The sequence below is a fragment of the Bradysia coprophila genome, chromosome II (assembly GCF_014529535.1).
Source record: "Bradysia coprophila strain Holo2 chromosome II, BU_Bcop_v1, whole genome shotgun sequence".
Lineage (NCBI taxonomy): Eukaryota > Metazoa > Arthropoda > Insecta > Diptera > Sciaridae > Bradysia > Bradysia coprophila.
This window is the reverse complement of record NC_050735.1, coordinates 9596299-9620246: the sequence shown is the minus strand read 5'-3', so window position 1 is coordinate 9620246 and position 23948 is coordinate 9596299. Positions and strand designations below refer to the sequence as shown.

Below are 23948 nucleotides of genomic sequence, written 5' to 3'. Positions count from 1 at the left end.
TAGTTTGGCCTAAATTTAGTTTAAATTTGACCTGAGTTTGGCCTAAATTTAGTTTAAATTTTACTTTAGTTTGGCATAAATTTAGTTCAAATTTGACCTTAGTTTGGCCTTTATTTAGTTCAAATTTGATCTTAGTTTGTCCTAAATTTAGTTTAAATTTCACTTTAGTTTGGCATAAATTTAGTTCAAATTTGACCTTAGTTTGGCCTAAATTTAGTTTAAATTTGACTTTAGTTTGGCATAAATTTAGTTCAAATTTTACTTTAGTTTGGCCTAAATTTAGTTCAAATTTGACTTTAGTTTGGCCTAAATTTAGTTCCGATTTGACCTAAGTTTGGCCTAAATTTAGTTCAAATTTGACCTTAGTTTGGCCTAAATTTAGTTCAAATTTGACCTTAGTTTGGCCTAAATTTAGTTCAAATTTAACTTTAGTTTGGCCTAAATTTAGTTTAAATTTGACATTAGTTTGGCCTAAAGATAGTTCAAATTTTACTTTGGTTTGGCATAAAATTAGTTCAAATTTGACCTTAGTTTGGCCTAAATTTAGTTTAAATTTGACTTTAGTTTGGCCTAAATTTAGTTCAAATTTGACCTTAGTTTGGCCTAAATTTAGTTTAAATTTGACATTAGTTTGGCCTAAATATAGTTCAAATTTTACTTTGGTTTGGCATAAAATTAGTTCAAATTTGACCTTAGTTTGGCCTAAATTTAGTTCAAATTTGACCTTAGTTTGGCCTAAATTTAGTTCAAATTTGACCTTAGTATAGCCTAAATTTAGTTTAAATTTGACTTTAGTTTGGCCTAAATTTAGTTCAAATTTGACATTAGTTTGGCCTAAATTTAGTTCAAATTTGACCTTAGTTTGGCCTAAATTTAGTTCAAATTTGACCTTAGTTTGGCCTAAATTTAGTTCAAATTTTACTTTAGTTTGGCATAAATTTAGTTTAAATTTGACTTTAGTTTGGCCTAAATTTAGTTTAAATTTGACCTGAGTTTGGCCTAAATTTAGTTTAAATTTTACTTTAGTTTGGCATAAATTTAGTTCAAATTTGACCTTAGTTTGGCCTTTATTTAGTTCAAATTTGATCTTAGTTTGTCCTAAATTTAGTTTAAATTTCACTTTAGTTTGGCATAAATTTAGTTCAAATTTGACCTTAGTTTGGCCTAAATTTAGTTTAAATTTGACTTTAGTTTGGCATAAATTTAGTTCAAATTTTACTTTAGTTTGGCCTAAATTTAGTTCAAATTTGACTTTAGTTTGGCCTAAATTTAGTTCCGATTTGACCTAAGTTTGGCCTAAATTTAGTTCAAATTTGACCTTAGTTTGGCCTAAATTTAGTTTCGATTTGACCTAAGTTTGGCCTAAATTTAGTTCAAATTTGACCTTAGTTTGGCCTAAATTTAGTTCAAATTTGACCTTAGTTTGGCCTAAATTTAGTTCAAATTTGACATTAGTTTGGCCTAAATTTAGTTCAAATTTGACCTTAGTTTGGCCTAAATTTAGTTCAAATTTGACATTAGTTTGGCCTAAATTTAGTTTAAATTTGACTTTAGTTGGACTAATTTTGGTTCAAATTTGAACTTAGTTTGGCCTAAATTTAGTTCAAATTTGACTTTAGTTTGGCCTAAATTTAGTTCAAATTTGACCTAAGTTTGGCCTAAATTTAGTTCAGATTTGACCTAAGTTTGGCCTAAATTTAGCTTAAATTTGACTTTAGTTTGATCTAAATTTAGTTTAGATTTGACATAAGTTTGGCCTAAATTTAGTTCCGATTTGACCTAAGTTTGGCCTAAATTTAGTTTAAATTTGACCTAAGTTGTGCCTTTGTAGAATCTCAGGTATTTCAGTGCAGATATGTATCAATTTACTTTGATGTGTATCGATCTGCTTCGATATGTATCGATCTGCTTCGATATGTATCAATTTACTTTGATATGTATCGATCTGCTTCGATATGTATCGATCTGCTTCGATATGTATCGATCTGCTTCGATGTGTATCGATCTGCTTCGATATGTATCGATTTGCTTCGATATGTATCGATTTGCTTCGGTATGTATAGGACTGCTTCGATATGAATCGATCTGCTTTGGTATGTATCGATCTGCTTCGACATGTATCGATCGGCTTCGGTATGTATCGATCTGCTTCGGTATGTATCGATCTGCTTCGATATGTATCGATCTGCTTCGATATGTGTCGAGCTGCTTCGATATGTATAGATCTGCTTCGACATGTATCGATTTGCTTCGATTTTTTGTGCAGAATCGCAGCTATTTCTATGTAGAATTTCATTTATTTCTGTGCAGAATCGCAGCTTTTTTTGTGAAGAATCCCAGCTATTTCTATGTAAAATCGCAGCTTTTTCTTTGTAGATTCTCAGCTGTTTCTGTGCAGCATCACTGTTATTTCACAGTTTTTTCTGCTCAGAATCGCAGCTGTTTCCGTGCAGAAACGCAATTGTGATTTGCTCTAGAGATATAAATGCAAAATTGTACGTATAAATGATATCCACCTGTGCTCAAATGTTTATTTAGACGACTTGGTGATTGTGATCCTAAGCCGAAGGCGCGGATCCTAATCCAACTCGTCCGAACGAAAATTTGGACATAGGTAAATAAAATGTATTAAGTGTCGATGCAAAGATAAACAAGAACTCCCTCTCCGAGCTGATGCATGACGTTAGTCTTACCACACAGTTACATATAAAATAATTTTATTCAACAACAGAAACACAAAATCTCTAAGAATAATTATGCTCTGTCTGTGACGTGTGTTTAATGAGTGTGTTACTGGAAACAAAATGAAACGTTTTCATTAATTGTGGCTGAAGAACAATCTACACTCCGACCCACCATCAAAATATATTTTCGATTAATTTTGAAAAAGTGGTCTCATCATTTAGCGCCAAAATATGTAAAGTTACGATAACCTCTGGAATTGGTCAGATTGATGAAAACTAAAAAGTTCCTAAAATTTGCGATTTTTTGTGATATTATTTGAACTTTTGAGTTTTCTTGTAGCACACTACATCATCCGAACAATTTCAGAGGCTATCGAAACGTTATATATTTTGGCACAAACGATGCAGCAACTTTTTTCAAAAATTATTTGAATAAAAATTTTTCACCGATAATATATTTTGATGCTGAGCCGGAGTGTAGCTTGCTCTTAATATTTTTTTACGTCGATCCACAGACACAAACTTTTGGTGCACAAATTTTGTACTACTATTCTAAAAGGGACGAGAAATGATAACAGAGAGTCAGATGGTCAGTACTGGCTTAACCTTCGGCTTCAAATTACAAAATCTATCGAAATAAAAGTGTAAAGAGACTAAATTATACGCGATAATCGTATTACATTAACTTTATTGATTGTGTCTAACGCACAAACCACAGTGTTAAATAGCTGACGAATGCAATCCCATTTTTGTTCAATTCTCGGTATAAGGTAAATTTGAAAGAACATCAACAACACAAACTTTAGTCAAATGTTTAAATCAGATTTTCTGTATTGTACATACCTAATTCCGGATTTGGTTAACGGTCCCAAGACATTTCCGATCTTTTTTCCTATGTACCCGATCCCAAATTTCTAATTCTGAATTTAATTCTACCACTTAAGACCTACGCTTCCAGTCATATGAAATTCCTGCAGTTAAAGTAATTTTCTAATACCTCAACATGTTACAGACCAGTATTATTATTATCGGTTCTATTACTTCCAGTTATACAATTATTTTTAAACTGTTGATTCCAAATCTTGTACTTCAATTTTTTTAACATGCAATTTACGATATGAAGGACCATATTATCCGGGCCTTGTCATATTTTTGTCGTCGTTATCGATAACAGATGAATGACAGACTAATAGTCGTAAGACAGTTCCGATTCTTTACCTGTGTATTGAATTTTGAACTCTATTCGACCACTAAAGACCTATCCTTGAAGTTTAAATAAAAATCCGGCAGTGAATAGGTTCTAAGCAGTTAAAATAGTTTCGAGAAACTAGAATTTTATTTTTTTTAATTTTTGGTTGATTTGAATTCGGTCGGAGAATACTATTTTACTTTTACCATTATAGTAAAGGTAAACTATTTGTTAGTTGAAATGTTACTTGTACTGTCAAGCAGGGTTTTCCGCTTTGTTAGTGTATCAAAACAAGTAATAGAATTTGTTACTGGTGATTGTCTGACAACTGTGAAATGTTAATTTAGGAATATTGCTCTAAATAGATAAGATTTGAAACCACTCGTAGTCCATTTTATTACCTTACCTCGACCACATAATATCCATATCGTAAACAATAAAGCAATTAAATGTTTTGTGTGTTTGTTTTGTTCTTTGTTTTTTTCGACAATATCAAAGCCATTTCATCAGTCAATGTTAGCTGGTTTTATTTATCATGTTCACGTTATTATTCAGACTTACTCACAGTGTGATATAATGAAAGAAAATATAGAAAAAAAAAAGTTTAAAATTTATATTATCTGTCAAATTTATGGCAGGATGTAGGAAACTACATGTCAGTCAATGGACGCTTTTTGAATAAGTAATTTTTTTGGTTGGTTTTAGAGGTACAGCAATGTAAAATATAAGGTGGAGCTTCACAGAGCTTAAATTTATGTATTATACTCATCATACATGTTGTTAGACATCTTCTTCATAGCAGAACTTTGATGCAACATAGACATTTTGTACGTGAAAAGTTATTAAAATTGATGGCGTCATGAGACGATTAAATTGGATTTAATGAAGGAAATTGGTGAGATATAGGGGTGACATGTGTGTGAGTTGTGACTGTATGCGACGTGAAAACGTTAATGATGTGGTACAAGAGATGCTATATGGGCTGAAGGAGATGATTAAAATTTTACTCGCGGTATCTTACCTTCGCTATGGAAGTTAGTAGAAATGACTCCAGCACAATCAGCTCCTATTTTAGAATAATTCAATTCCTAAATTCTACAAGCGATTTTGCGTTATAATTACTCCTAAGAACGTTTATAGAAACACCTACGGTCATCTCATGTTTTTTTTTTCAGTTGTTTTTGATGTCCTCTAGCAAATCATCTGACCTCGTATCAAATTTTTTACATTTCAGCAAAAGGAATTTTTGGGATTGCTTGGGAATTTTTAGGAATTATAAGAATTGAATTCTGTAGGCGCTGAGCACAATACAATTTTTGAATCAAATCTACTGCTAGTCATTTTATTTGAAATCACACGATCACTTATTGTCAATCAGCCATTCCCGAAAATTTATATGACACCGTTGTCTTTGACGAAATGCAAGGGTTGGATATCAGTGTTACGGTTTGATTGTTTAATCTGACGCTCAATAACGTGTTTTTAATGTGACAAAATCTTGGACTTCAATAGTTTTTCGCATAATTTCTTTTAGGAGAACCATTAAAAGAGGCAACGCACCTAGCACAGTAACAGAATATTGCTTATGTCAAATAGAAAAATATTATTACCAACTACATGACCTTGAAACAGTGTCAAAATTAAAAATTGTATGGTATACTGTCGTCGTAATGTAATATGACAATATTCTAGGTGCTTTGCAAGAGGCCATCACGTACATTGGTCGTCGTAGAAACTGCTGGAAACTATCATTTTTTCGGTAACGTCTGTCTGATCGCTGAATCTTATTGTTAATTTTCCGTACAGGCCATCCTGTACTTGAGCAATTGGCTGGTGAAATAAAAACAGATTGTCAACCCATTTCGACTAAAATTTATTTTGGAATTATTAGAGCGCTTCTCGGAAATCTTTAGTAAAGGCGAAATATTTGTACGATATCTGAAGAGACGACCGAGTTTTAGTAGACTCAGACTACCCCAATAAGTAATCAATTTGTTAAAATTATGAAATTATTCCTCGAGGGACTAGAATGACATACAACCAGATACCAGACAAACTTCTATTTTTACTCTGCACTCTGATCGATTTTTCCTTCTCTCCAAAATTTATTACAAATCGATTCTACGTCGGTTGGACCGATTGCTTCACTTGCATTCTAATTTTATTCTATATCATCCATATCTATTATTCAGCTCACCATGCCATTGACCTATAAACATCTAAATTGAAAGTTTCGATAAAGATGCTTTATATTCAGCAACTATAGCCAACCCATCTACTTATCTATTCTACACTTATCGATACGCAAATCGATATATCCAGTGACAAGGCATTCACAAATTTACTCCATCATACGAACGCGCAATGTTCGACATGTTGTAGAACAGAAATCGTGATTATTGTAGAACGTTTTAACATCCGTTTTTAGTTCTTAAACGCAAAACACATAACATAGTAACAGATATCGTTGCTACAGCATAACCAAAATATGTCCTCATTGTGTACATTTTATCATTCATTTCATTCATGGAAGTGATTTTGGAACCCCACAGAAATAAAAAGTACGAAACAAACAATCAACCTATTCGGACGTTGCTCAATTGAAATGCGTCCAACGTATGCTACCTCACATTTATTTGAACGTGCCCCGATGATCGTGCTCGTCTTCTATCTGTGCTCTGCGGTACATAGCCGAAAAAAAAACAACAAACTTCACTGCTCCTCCGAAAGTGATGTATATAAAAACCTTGATTGTGTGAAAATAATACTCACACGTCGAAATATTTGTCTTACTGCCTAACATAACACGTACATGGGTATCACAGCAATGGTACGAAAAAGAACTGGATGGATTGGTATATAATACGTACAAAGTGTGTAACACAATATGCATATAGCATATATATACCGACCAGCAGCAGCAGCAAAAACCAAACCTAACCTATTGATAAAATCGAGGCGTGGTTGCATTTGAAAGCCAACCACGTACATTCGAATTGTCTATACGCTACGCGACTAAATTCATTCGGTATGTCACGTCCCGCCCATTCACGATACCATCCGATTCAAGTGCGATGCGTGATTCTGTTAAAAATGCCATCAGTGTTCCTTACCATTATTTCGTTCTTTGCTCTGTGTCCTCTTGCAAGCAGTTTCTTTTGTGGCGCGAGTTACGTCGCACGTATCAAAAAAAGTACGGAGTGTGTTTGTGTGTTCTCTCTTTTTTTGCATCTGACTGCTGGTTACGGATGTTATAGTAATATAGCCTGCGTGTCGTCAGCTGATGGCGAGTGTGCTACTAAAATTTTTTATAAGGAGCACGTAGTCTTACTCGACGTGGGTGCAACCTAAAACGACTATTTATCGATGAACAATAATAACTGTTTTTGTACGTCTGAATAGGGACGAAAAAGGATTAAACGTTTGGTATACGGTGTTTCGGAAAACGTGAAGTGATTTGGATAAAATAGATCTTATGAATTGGGAAAGATATCTCTTGTGCGGATGAAATAGTATTTCCGTTTCTCCGATTTATATATTGTTTTTTTGTGTGTGACACCGAAACGTGATATCAGTGAAAGTAAAATAATTTTTTGGTGTTACGAAAATATTAAAAAAAATTTTTAAAAAAATGATGCCATATCAAGCGGTAGCAATGGACTACACAGGCTATCAGAGACAAGGACCTGGAGTAGCCGGTGGTCATATGGGAATGGGCGCATTGGGGATGAGTGTTGGCGGATCACCATTCACACATTCATGGTTGGTTCCAACTCAGGAACTGTGTGCAGTACCCTACAAACAATTGCCTAACCAACATCAAAATACAACGATGCATTCGCAGCAGTCACTTGAACCTGGGCACGTTATATAATGATGTTACATCCTTATTTATAACTAAAAAAAATGCTCAATTTTAATCGATTGCATGTAGTTTGAACAGAAACGTTATTTCGGTCACTTCTTTTCATTTATTTTTGTTAAAAGTGGAAACAGATTTTGTCCATAAAAAAACATTGTTTGAAGTAGTGAATGCAGTAGTCTTTTTATAGTGAATTTTGAGAAAAAAGATTTCTTTGTTTCGAAAGTCTCTTGATATGTCCCATGCATTTCCAAGACAACGAAATTTGTTACAAGTGGATTAGAATAGGAAAAGTCATTAAATCACAAGTGATTTTCCAACTACTTAGAATGGCTTTACGTTCAACTTAAACTTGACTAAGGACTAGTAGTTCTAGGCGTTTTGGTGAGGTATTCAACATGATAATACCATTAATACCAATTCTGATTATAGGCGGATCATCAGGTGACAAGTTTATGAATTTTAAAGTAGTAGATTACGTTCTTGTTTGGCAATTTGTATTTTGCCAAGTGTGAGGGTTGCAGCAAGCAACCACATCGTACTCACTAAGCCCCGGGAAATGAGTATTCAAGCTCATAAAAATGAAGTAATGACACATTTTCCTGGGGTGAAGTCAACAAATTCTCTTTGCAGAAGAAATTATTTTTCAAATTCATTATTAAGACGAATTGACACAATGCTAAATTTGTGCGAAAAAATAATATATTTTCGATGATAACTCCGAGTCCGTGTCGTTTCTGGAAAAAGTTTGGACCATCGTTTTGTGGCAAAAGTGGTAACAATGATTGTGGTGATGCAGCCTACCATGAGAAAACTCAAAATTTGTGCCAATTTCATTGAACTATTGCGTTTTCTCGTAGTAGGTTACACCATCACAAACATTTATTATTTTTCCTCGAAGCCAACACACTTTAACACAAAACGATCGTCCCACTTTTCCCAGAAAGGGCGCGGACACTGAGTTATCATCGGAAATATATAATTTTTTCTCACAGATTTAGGCCACAGTTTTGCATTGTGTCGATTCGTCTTAAGAAATTAAAAGCTCATAGCGACGAACTTTTACAATTATTTTATTTACATTTAGCAAAATGACTGTGAATTGTGGACTGATAATATCAGTGTCGCTATGACCTATTGCTTGTGCTGTTCTACTAATACTGCAACGTTTGACCGTTCATTGACAATTGGGAAAATTTTAATTATTGCTACAGACGATCAAAATTTGCCAGTTTGTTTAGTATTACTTTAGTATCTTGTTCAGATTTTCGTCCATTCCGTTTACGCTTCTTGTCGTGGTTCACAAACTATAATTCATTAGTGTGTGATATCAAAGTTCCTTGTTCAGTATAAAGTTTGTTTTTATGAATATAGCGGCACTGCAACATACAAGGATCAAGAACTGATGTATAGTCCACTCCGATTTGAGACTCTCTATAATTGGTCAATTAACTTTTAGTATTACGCTGATGGATATTCTATTACTTATTCTGGTCGAAGTATTTTCGACAAGTTAAAACAAAATCTTTTACTTCATTAGTTTTAACATATATTTCACTATAAAAAACCGCAATGTCCAGAGCTTATTGCCTATTTTTGTCATCGTTGTTGATAACGAATGACGTAGCCGTCTGTATAATAATACGTAGCGATTAGTGATTAGTAAGTTGGTAAAGTATTTCACGCAACGTTCAATAAAACAGACATTTTTTTTATAAAGGTTTATAATCGTATCATACACGTCCTGACATCGTATGACTCATTTCCCTACACAATATAATATCCAAATAAATCTTACAAAAAAATGAAGAAGACATTTAAAACAAGATGTTATAAAACGCTGAAGACAGATACTTATTTCATTCAAAAAAACGAAACTAAATTGTTGTCTTGTTTCATTCAAGTTATTCATCATAACAATATTCTCTTATTTCGTAAGAAGATGGCTTTAATCTGATAAACGGTGCGGTAGCTTTCAGTGTTGTTATTATTTTGGACGATAAATCTTAAGCGTTTGTAACGTTTAAAATAGAACAACGAGAAGCGAAATATTTTTATTTTCTTTTTTCATTTCGGTCCAACGTTTTTCAGTCGCTCTTCGTAATTATATTTTTCACTTTATTCATCATACATGTCGCACTGTCTCCACTCACCGTTCTGACCATTTATTTTAATTTATTATGTCATCCCCTAATATTCTCTTCCCTCCCCGATATAATATGGAAAAACCATAAATATGTTCCACTAAATGGGGGGCCACGGTAAATGTTGCACACTCATACAATTTTTTTTCCGTTAATACAATTAAACCTTTACACCTCCCCGGAGACCACCGAAAAGTGTCATATTTGTCACAAAATACATTTTCGGTCAGTCAGCACAAAATGCCACTTTCCACACTCATCGACCGTTTTCCTTGATGATATGGTTGTTGGTTCTGGACTCTCGGTGAAGTGGATGTGTGTGTTATTATATCTTCTTCTCGAAAAAATAAATTCGTGTGCTCTTAGTTTGTGCAATAAAAATAGTCCCACGAGAATTGAAAACCTTCTTGAAAATAAAATGACTTTGTGATGTAAGCAAGAATATTGTATAAGATAATGTAACATTCGAAATGTTATGTATAAAACATTGTCCCGTGTAGTGATGAAATGATATCTTCTTTTCTTATTTGACTGGAACTATAAAGATACCGATACGGTCCAGACCATACGTCTTCGTTTTATGTACATTTTTTATATAGATTCACCGATGAATTGTGTATGAAAGGAAAGTTGAGTAACTTGCACATTCAATGTATTTTTGTCCTTTTTATGGGTCCCTTTTGCTTCTCTTCGTCTTTTTTTTATGTTCAAATATTTGCGGTCAGTAAATTGTGAATAATACAAAACTAACCCTCACGAATGGCAACGAAGGTAATGTGCGTATTTTTCGAATATAAGATCATTTCGAAAATAAACACACCAGTGATGATTGAAGGGATCGACCGGAATATTTTATTATTGATGGACAAGCCGTCAATTACTAATTGTGCAACGAGCATCAACAATATATTTATTTCCAACAGAAAGAATAGTTAATTTAATTTGCACCTACAATGAGCATCACATACGATACAAACTACTAGGAGAAAATATATTTCTCTTTTCTTTTCATGTTTCTTTAAGGCCAAATTGACCAAATTGGTTGAATAATTCACACATGACTCTCTGGGGGGTTGAGTAAATTGTATGTAAGGGTCGTATGCCCGGAAAGTTGAACTTTTTTTTTTTACTTCTCTCAATTGATATGCTTCTTCTGATGGTGTTTACATCAAAATGAATTGTAGTTGGATTGAGTGATATCATCGGTTTTGATGTAACAAGATATCAAAATGATGATGACGATGATGCGAGCATTCAAAACGGAATAAACGAAGAAGGAGAGAAAAAAAAATCGATTTCTTGTTAAAGAAATTCGATTCAAATTGCTACACCTAGACTTGATCTAATTTATATTTTTATTGAAATCTATTGAAATTCTCTCGTTTCAAATGACTTTCAATGGCACATCGTCTCAATGGATTTTTTTTATTATTTTAATTTAAAAAAATTGGGTAAAATAGGTGTATCGAATAGTAACCACAAACTATGTAAAATGATGTAAAAGTGAGATGATGACCTAGCTGAAATTAACGCGTTATGCTTGAGTTACGTCAATATTCAGATTAACGAGACCAGATTCCTTTTACATAAAAATTTATATGTCGGATAAAAAAAACCAATTTATCAAACATCGATAAACAGTAGCTCAATTCCAACTTATAATCGTACGAAATCAAATGAACGACTTGTTGTTGTGTTATATGCGATAAAACCATAATATATACCGAGAGATGTGAGTTATATATATAAAATAATGTGTGTGGTGTAATAGATCTTACATGTAATTTCACGCCCGGTTGATAAAAAGAACCACATCGAATGAATCAAACTGAGAGTAGAAGAAAAAAAAATGAATAATCAGAATCAATGTTATGGTTTTTTGTATTCGGTTGTTTACTTATGGTTAAAAATTCCGATAATCTTGTAATTTTATAGAAAGTTTTTTTTATTCATCAACGGTTGTGGTTAGATTGATGTGAGTTCACTTCAAATTGATTTGAATTAAAGTTTTTATCACAAAGTAGTTAGCCTAAAATAATGGTCCAGCACCTGTTTAATTGAAAAATGATAGCACTCGATGACGTTGTAAGAAGAGATTTCTGTCATGGATAAATGAGACTTGTCGTCTCCAACAAATCTAGTCATTAGTCAACTGTGGTCTTCAACGACAATAAAAATAAGTGATGGGCTATGATTAGCTTTCTTTCATAGGAAAATTTTATGGTTAAACATTCGAAGTAAAAGATTTTTTATGAAACATTAAGTGATAGGTCAATCAAAAGGAGTAATAGATGAAATGGCTCATTATTTTGGAATTTGTCAATGAATAACACTGCTACTACCATTAATACTCGCATGTCAGACGTCAAAAAGCCTTCTAATTTGCATACATGTAGGCGATGTGTGTTTTAACCGAGAGTCATATATTCATAGAAAATCCTCTGTCGGTGAAAAGAAAGTGCTTAGCAAATCTTTCAAAATTTTTAACAAATAAAATCCTCAAACTTATAGAAAATTCAAAAAATCATTGAAAACTCTTAAAAAGACTAACGAAAATCAGAAGTAGAAAATCCTTGAAAATTGAAAATAAAAACTTTTGAAAATCCTTCCAGGATCAGGAAACAGCCCTTGAAAACGATAGGAAAATCCTTGAAAATCTACACAGGATTTTCTTTTTGAAAATCATTTGTCAACAAAATTTTCATATATCTGCCCCTTGGTTGTAACCCACTCGAAGATAGTCCTAACGAAAGAAATATAAAGCCGATTCTGACACTTTCGACTTCCAAATGTTTTCTATGTTGATGCTAGTAGTAGTGCTATGGTAAAAGATTAAACACTCAAATTAAATCGTTCCGCGAATTAACTGGTATTAATGGAATTAAAAAAAAAGTCTTTGTAGTCAAAATGACGTCAACGAAGGAATTGTTTCATGTTCTCCAGCATTCTATCCCTTTTAAGTTCACATTGCTGTTTCTGTAACGTAAATAAAGTGACTGACATCACTTTTTCTCTATATTTCTTTGTATAAACTCTATCACAAATAAATTCGATTAAAACCAATTTCCCTTTTGTCACAGCATAAAGACAACGTTATTTTCTCGGCAACATTCGAATAATGTTACGAATCGAACATTTTCTTTCAATTACAATATTTTATCCTATTCTCCTCTTTTGCTGTAATAATGTGCAGTCGTTACCGATGGTTCGTTCCTCAATACATTTTTTTTTGTACATTTCTTGTACTGTGTCACGATGAAAACACAATAATGCTCGGTACAAACATTAATGCATTTTCAATGCGAATTATGTGGGATTAACGGATACGCTTCAGTGACTTTCGATATAAACATATTTGATTTTCAGACTATAAAATTACGATGATTAAGACGGTTGGAAATAAAAAGAAATCTACAATTTTCTCACCAATCATTAGGGTACTCTGAGTACCATAAATATCATAAGATTGGATTAATGTGAACAGAAATGTGTAGCAATTTTTCGCAATCGAACTTCTTCGGTTTTATTTGTATATTTAACACCGAAAAAAACTCTGTTCTTTCATGTTGTTGAAGGGTTGATAGGTTTATTTGTAAATTTAATTTTTACACTGAAATCTTTCTTTTCCAAGTTTTTGTTTAATTTGACATTCCTTTTCTCCAACAGATTATGGTGCGGAGCAGGTGGAGAGGGGTACGTATCGCTTTATCAGCATTTTAGTATTTTTATAGAAATTTATTGTTGTTCCTCAGATTGAACAAAAAATTAACAAAAAAGTGATTGGACGATTTTTTTTAAAGCGAATTCGGATTTTTTCCTTTTTCTTTAAAATGCTGATAACAGCGTTGCGTTCCGACATTGTTCGTGATGCGGGAGAGTCCTTAAATTATATAGTTTCCATGAAAAAAGCACCATACTTTAGAAGTTACGAACGGCAGTGAATGCATTGTTTTGCTTTTATGATAGGAATGGATGAGGGAAGAAGATAATTTTAATTTGTGATCAGGCAACCAAACGTGGATGACTACAGTGGGTTTTTTAGCTGTAAAAATATTTGAGATTTTTTAGAGTTCTAAAAGTCATCGAAGTTCCCAGTCAATAAAGTGTTTCGATCTTATGATGAATTCAAATTTTGTGCCAAAATATCATACTTTATTGTCTGGGAACATCGATGACTTTTAAGAGGCATCGGTACTTTGCTGAAAAGCCTATATTAGAGCCATTTTTAAATATTGAATTTTAGTTTACTTTTGATGATATCTTTCCACCAGAATCCTTTTTCAAAGATGTACGTCCGCAATTCCGACCACGAATGTGTTAGCTTTCAACAGAAAATAGATCTAGTAAAACTGCAGCTATGAGTACAATGAGCAGTTTCTGAAAATTTCGTTAAACTGCTCAATTTTCTCAGAGCTGGCCAAAACTAATTTTGTTTTTAAACTGACACATTCGTGGTCGGAATTGCGGTCGTACATTTTCCAAAGAGGATTCTGATAAAAAGATACCATCAAAAATGAAATACGAGGCACACAAATGTAGGCTACAATTTTAGCTAAGTACCGGTGCCTCTTAAAACTCTTATAAATCTAAAATTGTGTATTCTAAAGGTGAACAAACTGTAGAAACACACTTACACTCCACAATGTTCATTAGAAATCCAGTCACATAAATTGGTGCACCAAACCCATTCAACGTTTCGTGTCGAGGGAAGGTGAGCAAAGAGTTCACAATGACGAGTCTTAGACTTAGACCCTATTTTCACCTACGTACGCAGTCTTTTGTGGTAGTTTATAAATAAATGAAGAGCAGCCCTTGGTCTCACCCACTTCGAAAATTGTTACATTGCGAACGGCCCATATAGTCAGAAATTTTTCTTCTCGTTTTCCATGGCCTGTTTCCAAAAATTCTAGAAATGTTCAAATTTATTTTTTAGGAATTTTAATAATTCTTCAAGAACTTTTCGATAATTAAAAAATAATTTTAAGAATGTATATTATCGAAAATAGGCCCTGCGTTTTACTGAGACGTGGGAATTTCCCTTTATTAATCGACAAAAAATTGTAAGCTAATATAATCGATTAAACCATCCACACATTCATTTTATAATCAATTTATTGTTTACACATCTGACGACCGAGTTTCCTTTTAATTTTGTAGGAAGGACAAATTAAAGCTTTCATTCAGGGTAGCTTCTAGGTTTCTGGTTATATTTTTCTTACGCTGTATATACGACCTGCGTATACAATGTGCACAAGCTGTGAAATAACGTACATAAATCAAAACTCTAGCACATATGACTATGATATATTGAAGACAACACCAATTTGTTTTCTGGTTGAATAGAGGAAAGAGAATACAATGTGTTAACTTACATAGAGGAGTGATATATATCTATGTGGCACAAACCGTTACAAATATATTTTGTTTTCTTTTTCATTTTTTCTGTAAGAAATAACGTTGGAATCTTAGAGCTTATAGTTCATACACAAAAAACCATTATTTTTATCTCATTGAAATGGTAAATTTATTTGTAATTCTAATTACACAAATATGTTGTTGGTTATGGTCTATTGAAATATAAGAAAAATTTGAAAAAAAAATATAATTTTTCTAAAAACAAAATCTTAAAATTCAGAGAGTGACGAACAAAAAATCATTTTTAACTAACCAATTGGTTTCTTTTCTTACGTTTCCAGCATTCTTGAATTGAGAAAGGAAAAATCACGTGACGCAGCCCGGTCAAGACGGGGCAAAGAAAACTATGAATTCTATGAATTAGCCAAAATGTTGCCATTACCGGCAGCCATAACAAGTCAACTAGATAAAGCATCGATTATAAGACTGACTATCAGTTACCTAAAATTAAGAGACTTTTCGGGACATGGTGATCCACAATGGGGACGTGACGGGTCCACGGGCAGCAAAGTCTTAAAATGTAAGTTTTATGATTTATTACGAAATTCAATTTGTTTGATTCGCCAAATGCAAATACGACTCAAAATTAGTTGAAAATACAAATTTTAGAATTTAAGTCAACATTTGCGAAACAATGATCCGTGTTCCACCCTAACTGAATAAATTATCTAACGGAAATTTGTCTTGTACAAAAAACAACACAACATTTCCAGCTAATAGCTGCTGATTGTCTTCAAAATTTCATGTCATCCAATCCAGCTAAACACAAAATGTAAAGCCAAGAGTAAAGCAAAATTTTATTAAATAATTGAGTTAATGAATCTTAATCCGATTAATTGTGAATTGGTTGGCTATGATACAGTACAACCTAATTATTGGATTTAAATAAACAAGATTATGGTTCAGTTGAGTGTGAGAGAGCTGCAGAGAAGGGTTCATCAAGCTAGTATTTGTTTAAGAATTTCAGTTACATGAACTGAATTTAAAATGAGCCTAGCGACGAAATTAGATACAACAATGTAAGAGAATATAATATTATAGAGGTACGCAGTACTCACCATGTTACACCATTTTATACGTATACACTTGAAGCATTTTCGTTATAAGCAATTTGCATATCAATCAGTGCGTACATAAATTTGGTATTTTGGTAATGCTTTGTTGAAATGGTGGCTCTCCTCCACATTGACGGTTATTCTATTTGGATGGGTTATGGTACTTATTAAATTTTTGAATGTCATTTTAACGGTAAATATTTTGAATTCGAAGAGTGACAATTTGAGTGACATAGAAAATTTGCGGAGCTTTGGAAATTACCATTTGCACGTACTGTAAGCGGAAAATCAGATAAATATAACTAAAGCGAATGTACTGATGTACAGATAAAGATTGTTACATTGGAACAACGACAGATCATTTGTGTGGTATACGAATACACCGAGTTTCAGAACATGAGTTGAGTATACGATTGCACTTCAAGTAGTATGTGCAAGGGAGAAATGCTAATGGAATGGTCACTAGGGTATATTGGCACCATATTTACTGAACTTAAGGGTAGACATTTTTCCAATTTTTGATTCTAATAAACTCAACTTATTTGTAACGCGGTTCATTTATTAAAAGAAAATAATTTTTGGAAATAAGTATAATAAAATGAAACTTACTTCACGTCACTAAATCGACCGAAGAACGTTTTAACGAAAGTTCGAACAGATAACTAATTTTCCGTAAGTTTCTTATTTATTTTCTCATTTTAAAGGGATTGTTGTGGTTAATTTGGGACAACAAAATTTTAGTAAGGTTTATATCAACATAATGCTCACCTGACTTAATCATTTGTTATCGACAACAACGACAATGAACTCAGTGTAAGGTCTTCCTATATAGTAAAATGTATAGTAAAACTAAAGAAGTACAAGATTTGGTAACTAAGACAAAGCTATTTTGCAAACGAAAGAAGTAGCAGATTTAATCAGAATTTGCTTCTTGTCACTTATAGAAGGTTTAAAGTTGCAGGTTAAAAAAAAGCGGTTCACAGGCCAGGAGATTCGGTAAATTTTATCTGGAAATCAATTTTGCTCAATGCGTATGCTTCCTGGTTTGGTCCATGTTATAGGCTATCATTACTATTCTTAGTTAAGGTTGGTGGCTGCATGCCTCTTCAAGTTAGTTAGTTAGTTAATTTTCAAGATTCGCATACCAACTTTTGCTTTGGACAGCAGTCCTTTTCCAAATCAAAATTCAATGGTTTGTTTAATGCGGTACTATGTATTCGACCTTGACAAAGATCTATTGTATCAGTAAATTAAATATTTTTTAACAAAGAAAAGGAAAATTAAGATCAAGGCGGCTCACAACAATGTAAAAACCAAATATGAAGACATCAACGTTCATTGAATTGGTTTTGTTTGTTTCATTCATTTTTCGTAAATTAGCATATTATGACGCAATTCCGTCTATTTTGATAAGTAAATAAAACCATTATTATTAGCCACAATGAAATCTAAAACGAAACCAGAAAGACAAAAAAAAACTTTAAAACAAACTCAAATGGATTTTTTTATATCAAAAAGAGAAACAATATACACATTACGCATAACATTAGTATTTCGAAAATGTTTTGTTGGTAAAAATCATTGATGGAATTTTAAACAGTTTACGCCATTTTGAATATAACAAAATAAAAATGTGTTATCATCCAGTGTACTTCATATTTATATTGTGTACGTAAGTACATAGGTTATTTACTATATAACGCACTCTCATGGTATATAAACGTTATAGACCGAGAGCCCACATGCATATTACAGTCCCTTCTTGTAGGGCCACGGTTTGAAACCTATGTCAAATTATTACATTACTCGATACTAATAGTGGGTTACATAGGAAGCTGCGAAAGTAATCCATTACGTGAGGGAACGTTTTTTTGAGAAAAGCAAACTCACGAGTTTGAATTAAAGCACCAAGTTTCTATAACTTGAGGGGTGACGCACTCGGGATTAAATGGATTTAAATCCATTTATACCCATGTATTTCTTGGATTAAATGGATTAAATTTGAAGAAGTGCGTGACCCCTCGCTATAACTGTTATTTCGACAAGTAAACTATACTTGCCAAAATTGCTCAAAAACACATAAATGAGTTTTTCGCAACAAGTGCCGTAAAGTGGGACTTTATTGCGAAAAACGTTGTATATAACTAGTTTATAAATGCTTTTTTAGGCACACGATGTGTATTGTCACACTCGGCCTGCGGCCTCGAGTGATAATCTACACATCTAGTGCCTAAAAAAGCATTTATCACTCGGTTGTATAAATAATCGTTGAACTCGTATGGATTCCTAGATTCCAGATATCCTAGTTTGGGGGTCGTTGGAGTTAAGGGGAAGAAGTCAAAAAGTTGCTGTAAATATGCTCCGCCGTCTTCAAAATTTTTTTGTTAAAACATTTTTGGTAGTGGACTTGCGTCACGGCCGCTTACTAACGTGCGGGCATGACTATTACAGGATCACGAAATTGTTTCCGAATCAATGAAGTGTGTAGCAGCATCCAATGTATTCTTGGTTTAATATCTACCCCATGCGCAATGTGGTTTCAAGATAGGAAAATGAAAAAAAATGAATTGAAATAGTCCAGTAATATATCATTTTCTCAGTGGGCAAATTGTCATGTAATGGTCAACTTTCGCATGGGGTAGTTAGCAATAGTATTTTACATGACTATGTATAAAAAGTATTCAAGTAGAGTTTTCGTGTGGATTTTGTTGATCCGGGCGAAGAAGGGGTCAATAAACACAGTCATTTTTATATCGAGATAAGCAATTTTTCGATTTTACATGCTGAGGGCGTCGATAGTAGTACTTGAAAAGTACGGTTTTTGACGCATTTAGCATGTAAACACATTTGTTCTACGACGTTTGAAGGAATTCGAAAAATTGACGATGTGTGACTGCTAAGACACACACTAGGCCCACCTCCCACACTACACAATAATTCCCGAAATCAAAGAATAATTTTGCCCTTCATGATTTTATATTCTTCATGAAATACACGTGGGCTCTCGGTCTAAAAAGTGTCGCTTGCATTATTATTTTAAAACTGAAAAAAAAGAAACTTAAAATCCGTTTGAAGTTTCTTTTTCGACTTCTTTCATTTAATCAATATTTTATTCGACGAATGAAATTGTTCAAATGAAATTAATTTATTCCATAAAAGATCCGCTTACATATACCATGTACAGGTTCAATTGAACATAAAAACAGTTGTCAAATGAAATTGCTTGACGAATATATTTTATTGTTTGAATTCCATTTAAAAACATTCTGTTTATGGGTGCGGTGAGTGTTTAAAAAAAACGTTTTAAGTAAAAAGAACGTTATGAAACGTTCTATGACTTCAATGTTCAATGCAAATAGTTTTACGAAGAAACAAAGGCAAAAGACTTTATTATTCATAAAGAAAAATCGATCACGCGCTCATTTTAAACAGTTGCAAACCCTAAGCAGTAATAATAACGTTGGATTTGTTTGGTCTACATGATAGGTTTTGTTTCCCATTGTCAAGAATTTGAAAGTGTTTGTCATATTCCTATAGGAATACATTCCCTTAATATCGTTAACCTGTCACATATTCATCTGTTATCGATAACGAGGACAAAAAAAACAAGCTCTGAGTAAAATGATTATTTATCAAGTAAAATGCTTGTTAACAAAATTGAAGTACAAGAGTTGAAATCAACAGATTAAAAATACTTTGATAGATGGAAGTAATTGAACCAAAAATAATGATGGTCATATGCTTGCCGTCTGTAACAAGTTAAAGCTTTAAGTTTTCGTAAGAAAGTTTGCTCATGAAGACCCGATATGTGGAAGTTGGCGCATATCCAACTTTTGACATGTGTAAAAATGTTTCCTACCGCAGATCTTTGGTTAAAACAACATTCATTTTCATCTTAGTTCTAGGACTAGTTTAGTTTAGGATAGAATGAGTAGGTCGAGGAAGTAGCTAACTGAGCACCGCGATGGGCCTGATGTGTTATGATCTATCCATGATCATTAGATCAGTGCACTATTACTGAGAGATTTAAGCTCAGATAAGCCTTAACGTATGTGCTCCAGGTGGATTATAAGTTGAGTGCTCCGAGAAATTTCTTTCTGATTTTCATGAACGAACCACAGTAAAGGCTATCGATTAAATCTATTACTTCTTTTGTTTAAACTTTTTTCTTGTGTTCGGTACAAGATCTCTTACCTCATATACCACATATACTTGACTTTTGTAGTCGTTGTTGACAACAGATGACTAGCTATTTGAAAAAAAAAATTCAATTAGATGTCATGCCGTGCGAATCTAAGAGAAGAAAATATGTTTTACCCAAGACGAATAAGTTGTAAATTGTTTAAAGTTGTTGGTGAACTAGGCACCTCTCCCCTATAAGCCACAAACTTTCTCTGTCTTATCCCATCAACTACGTCCATTATGTCAAAGCGTGTGTTTTTTTACACCACACACACACAAAAAATACATTGAATTACACTTATAAACCGTCCAAGAACAATAAATATGATATAAATGTGCAATAAACCGAATCCATATGATGGCCACTTTAATTCAATATAATCGTAGCCGCACAACTGCAATATATGTGTTCACGGGTCGAGGCGAAATATTATCGTTTATGTTCTCTGCACACCCCCTCTAAATGGAAGAATTATTAGAGAGAAAAAAATTTGGAATTTTCCAATTCCTTTGGGCTATTCGAAACTGCAAGTGTGGTTCGATTTCAATTGATTTAAGATTTTGCTAAAGTCATGCAATCGATAAAAATCCATTAAAATTAATAACTGGGCAAGTGACCAGATGATGCCTTTCGGTTATTTATTATCAGTCGCATTGTCTTATCCACGAATTCGAATTGTAGATATTCGATTCATATGAGTTTGTCAAGTCGTATGAGATTGTTATAAACCAGAATCGATATCCACAAAAGGCATAGTGTTGTTCTTGAAAAGTGAGTGAAAGGGCGAATGATTGACATTACATTAACTTTCCTCATTTAAGTCGAAGCCAAAAATAATTTAATTCAAATGAAATTCACTACAGATGCCCTTAGGATGTATGAACGCTTTAATTTTCTCAACTCTTCCCTTCTGTTTTGTTTAAATTGTATTATGCCGGGTGCGTCTGGATTTCCGTTTTATATATTTTCGATCTTATACACTTGATGCACACATAGCATCGTAGTAAGAATAAACTCTGTCTTATCATCTCATTATTATTATTAGATCCGTTTCATTTTCCCTCGTTACCCTCTACACGTTGGAACTCAACGTGTGCATACTTAATGGATTCCATCTAATCTGGATTAAGATTTTTGTTTTGATTGAATTATATTTTGGCAGCACATCCATTCGATTATGATTTTATAACGCTCCCGATTGCAACCAAATCGTTTAAACATTGTTTGTCTTCATTTCATTTCAGCCACAAGACGAACACCCGCCGGAGTAGCTTTAGACTTATTCGAACAGCATCAAGGAACACACATATTACAGGTAATACAGTTGAATGCTATATCGCATGCTTTACGTCTCTATATGGTATGAATGTTTGGTAATAACTTTATTTGTTGCATTACGGTATCCCAGTTATTCCAGAAAAGAAATGCTAAACTTTATTAGAAACATTAAATGTAATAAATGACAGAGATAATGTACGTTAATATTGGGTAGGCTTAGCTTCTTTGGCGTGCTACAGGAATACCTTTAAATTGCCGACAACAAAATATTAATGGTTTTATCCCGAGGGGATGATTATTGTAATAAAATCATACATTGTTTCGTTCATATATGCTATGGTCGTTTATGGCAGTTGTTCCGCCTTAGTGATATCAATGAACGTATGATGGACCGATAGTTGTAGGGGCTCCACAAGTCACAAAAGAGAGAGAGAGAGAAAAGTCTGAGACGACAGTGCCGAGCTTAAATTCTTTCTGCATTTTACAAATTAAAATGAAGAGTTGTCCTAATTTGACAATATGTTTTGTTTACTTAATTAACATAAATCTTATTAATTATTGATGATTTCTTCTAACAAAGTTAATTAATTATTAAAAATTCAGAGTTGACCCAAGTGAATTGTGAGTAGTCCCAATTTCATATAAATTCAATGGATCGAAAATTGTGGCCTGTATATCATAGTACATTATCCATTGTATCGTGAGTTGTCTCTCGATTTTTTCTTCATACAAATTCATTTTTGGGTAGGCCAACTCAATTATTTACCTCAATCAATTTTTAAGAATTTTTTTAAAACTTAATGGAATTTTAAAGATTTAATTCCTAACAATATGGCCTGGTCGGTGGTCCACAGGTTCCTTTCTTTTCAAGTATACCAAGTGAAAATTTAAATCTTCTTAAAGATTTTGTACCAATTCGCAAGGTTCTGAAAGACAGGTTAAGACACTTACGAAGGCGGTTGAAACACAAATCTTGACAATTCAGACATGTATATTGTTTGGAAAGTCAACTTGAAAACAAATATTTTTTTTTAAGTTGAACTCGTCATATAAAATTTTCCAAACCTAGCTACAGGAAAATTTTGATCACACCGCCTTCGTGATCAACTCGAAAGTGTCTTAATCTGTTCTTTCAGAACCTTGCCAATTTGAGTGTTGAATAGATCCACAACTTCTGTTTTTTTTTGTGAATTCGATTGAATTCAAGAATGATGTTGGCAGGCTATTCTTCAAAATTCATCAATCACTTTTACGGGAAATCCCTTTATCGATGTCATTTTGCTTCACTTGTTCAACAAAAAAAAAGAGAAAAATGTTGTCTTGCTCAATTTTTTCCGGCCAGAAAAGTGCCGGACTATATATAATTGCAGCTCTTTGTCAATTTCGTCGTAAATTGTTCTACAATACAGTCAGAGGCAGTGAACTTTCAGCCTGAATTTGCTCCAGCTGTTTTTCAGCTGATCCAAACATACAATCAAAATAGTTAATGCTTGTTTATACGGTTGAATCTGCGACACCCACGCGCGGGGTAAATCCATATAAAGACGTATAAACAGTTTTGATTGTTTGTGTGGATCAGCCGGAAAACATTTGAAACAGATTCACTGCCTCTAACTGTATGTCTCACCGTTCAATTTTGTGAATTTTGCCAAAAAATTTAGAAATTTAACTGTGCGCCAATAGGTACAGGTGTGTCGCGAGTAATATATGATTATCAAAATTCACATGCGAAGTTGGATGCGAAGTTAACGTTCCCTCAGTATACTTCAATATTCGAGCAACTAGATGTCTGAGTAGATCTGATTGCTTGGAAAACTTTCTTCTGATAGTTATTTCCTCGGGGACATTATTTCTTTTGTATACACGTTTTTTAGCTAATATAAGCACCTGTTGTATCCCTTTTTTAATTTCTAAGATTTTTCATTCTCCCTTCCGCACAGTGCATTTCAAATGAAGGCGGAAACCTCTTATCCTTTTTCTCAATGACATAGATATAGCAAGCTATAACTGATACCTAGCAGCATTTAAACTTTCGTGATTTCATTCATAAATTAAACGGTCGCAAATTAACGAGGTGTTACTGACAAGCTTTATAGAAGAAATTATAATAATCGGGTAGATACCAATCGACAATTAGG

General features: G+C 33.2%; 1 protein-coding gene across 9 annotated transcripts in view; it reads left to right on the top strand.

Moving 5' to 3' along the window:
* Window positions 1-23948, top strand: part of LOC119071421 (protein trachealess) — a 102238-nt gene that overhangs the window by 67703 nt on the left and 10587 nt on the right. For 2 of the 9 annotated variants that reach the window (XM_037176313.1, XM_037176297.1), the window contains exons 4-6: window positions 13546-13572; window positions 15576-15814; window positions 21777-21847. In XM_037176313.1, coding sequence (XP_037032208.1) covers window positions 13546-13572; window positions 15576-15814; window positions 21777-21847 — 337 coding nt within the window. Of the gene's footprint in view, window positions 1-7018; window positions 7735-13545; window positions 13573-15575; window positions 15815-21776; window positions 21848-23948 lie in introns of those variants that run through there. The other 7 variants (XM_037176322.1, XM_037176321.1, XM_037176338.1 and 4 more) reach the window with 4 other exon arrangements.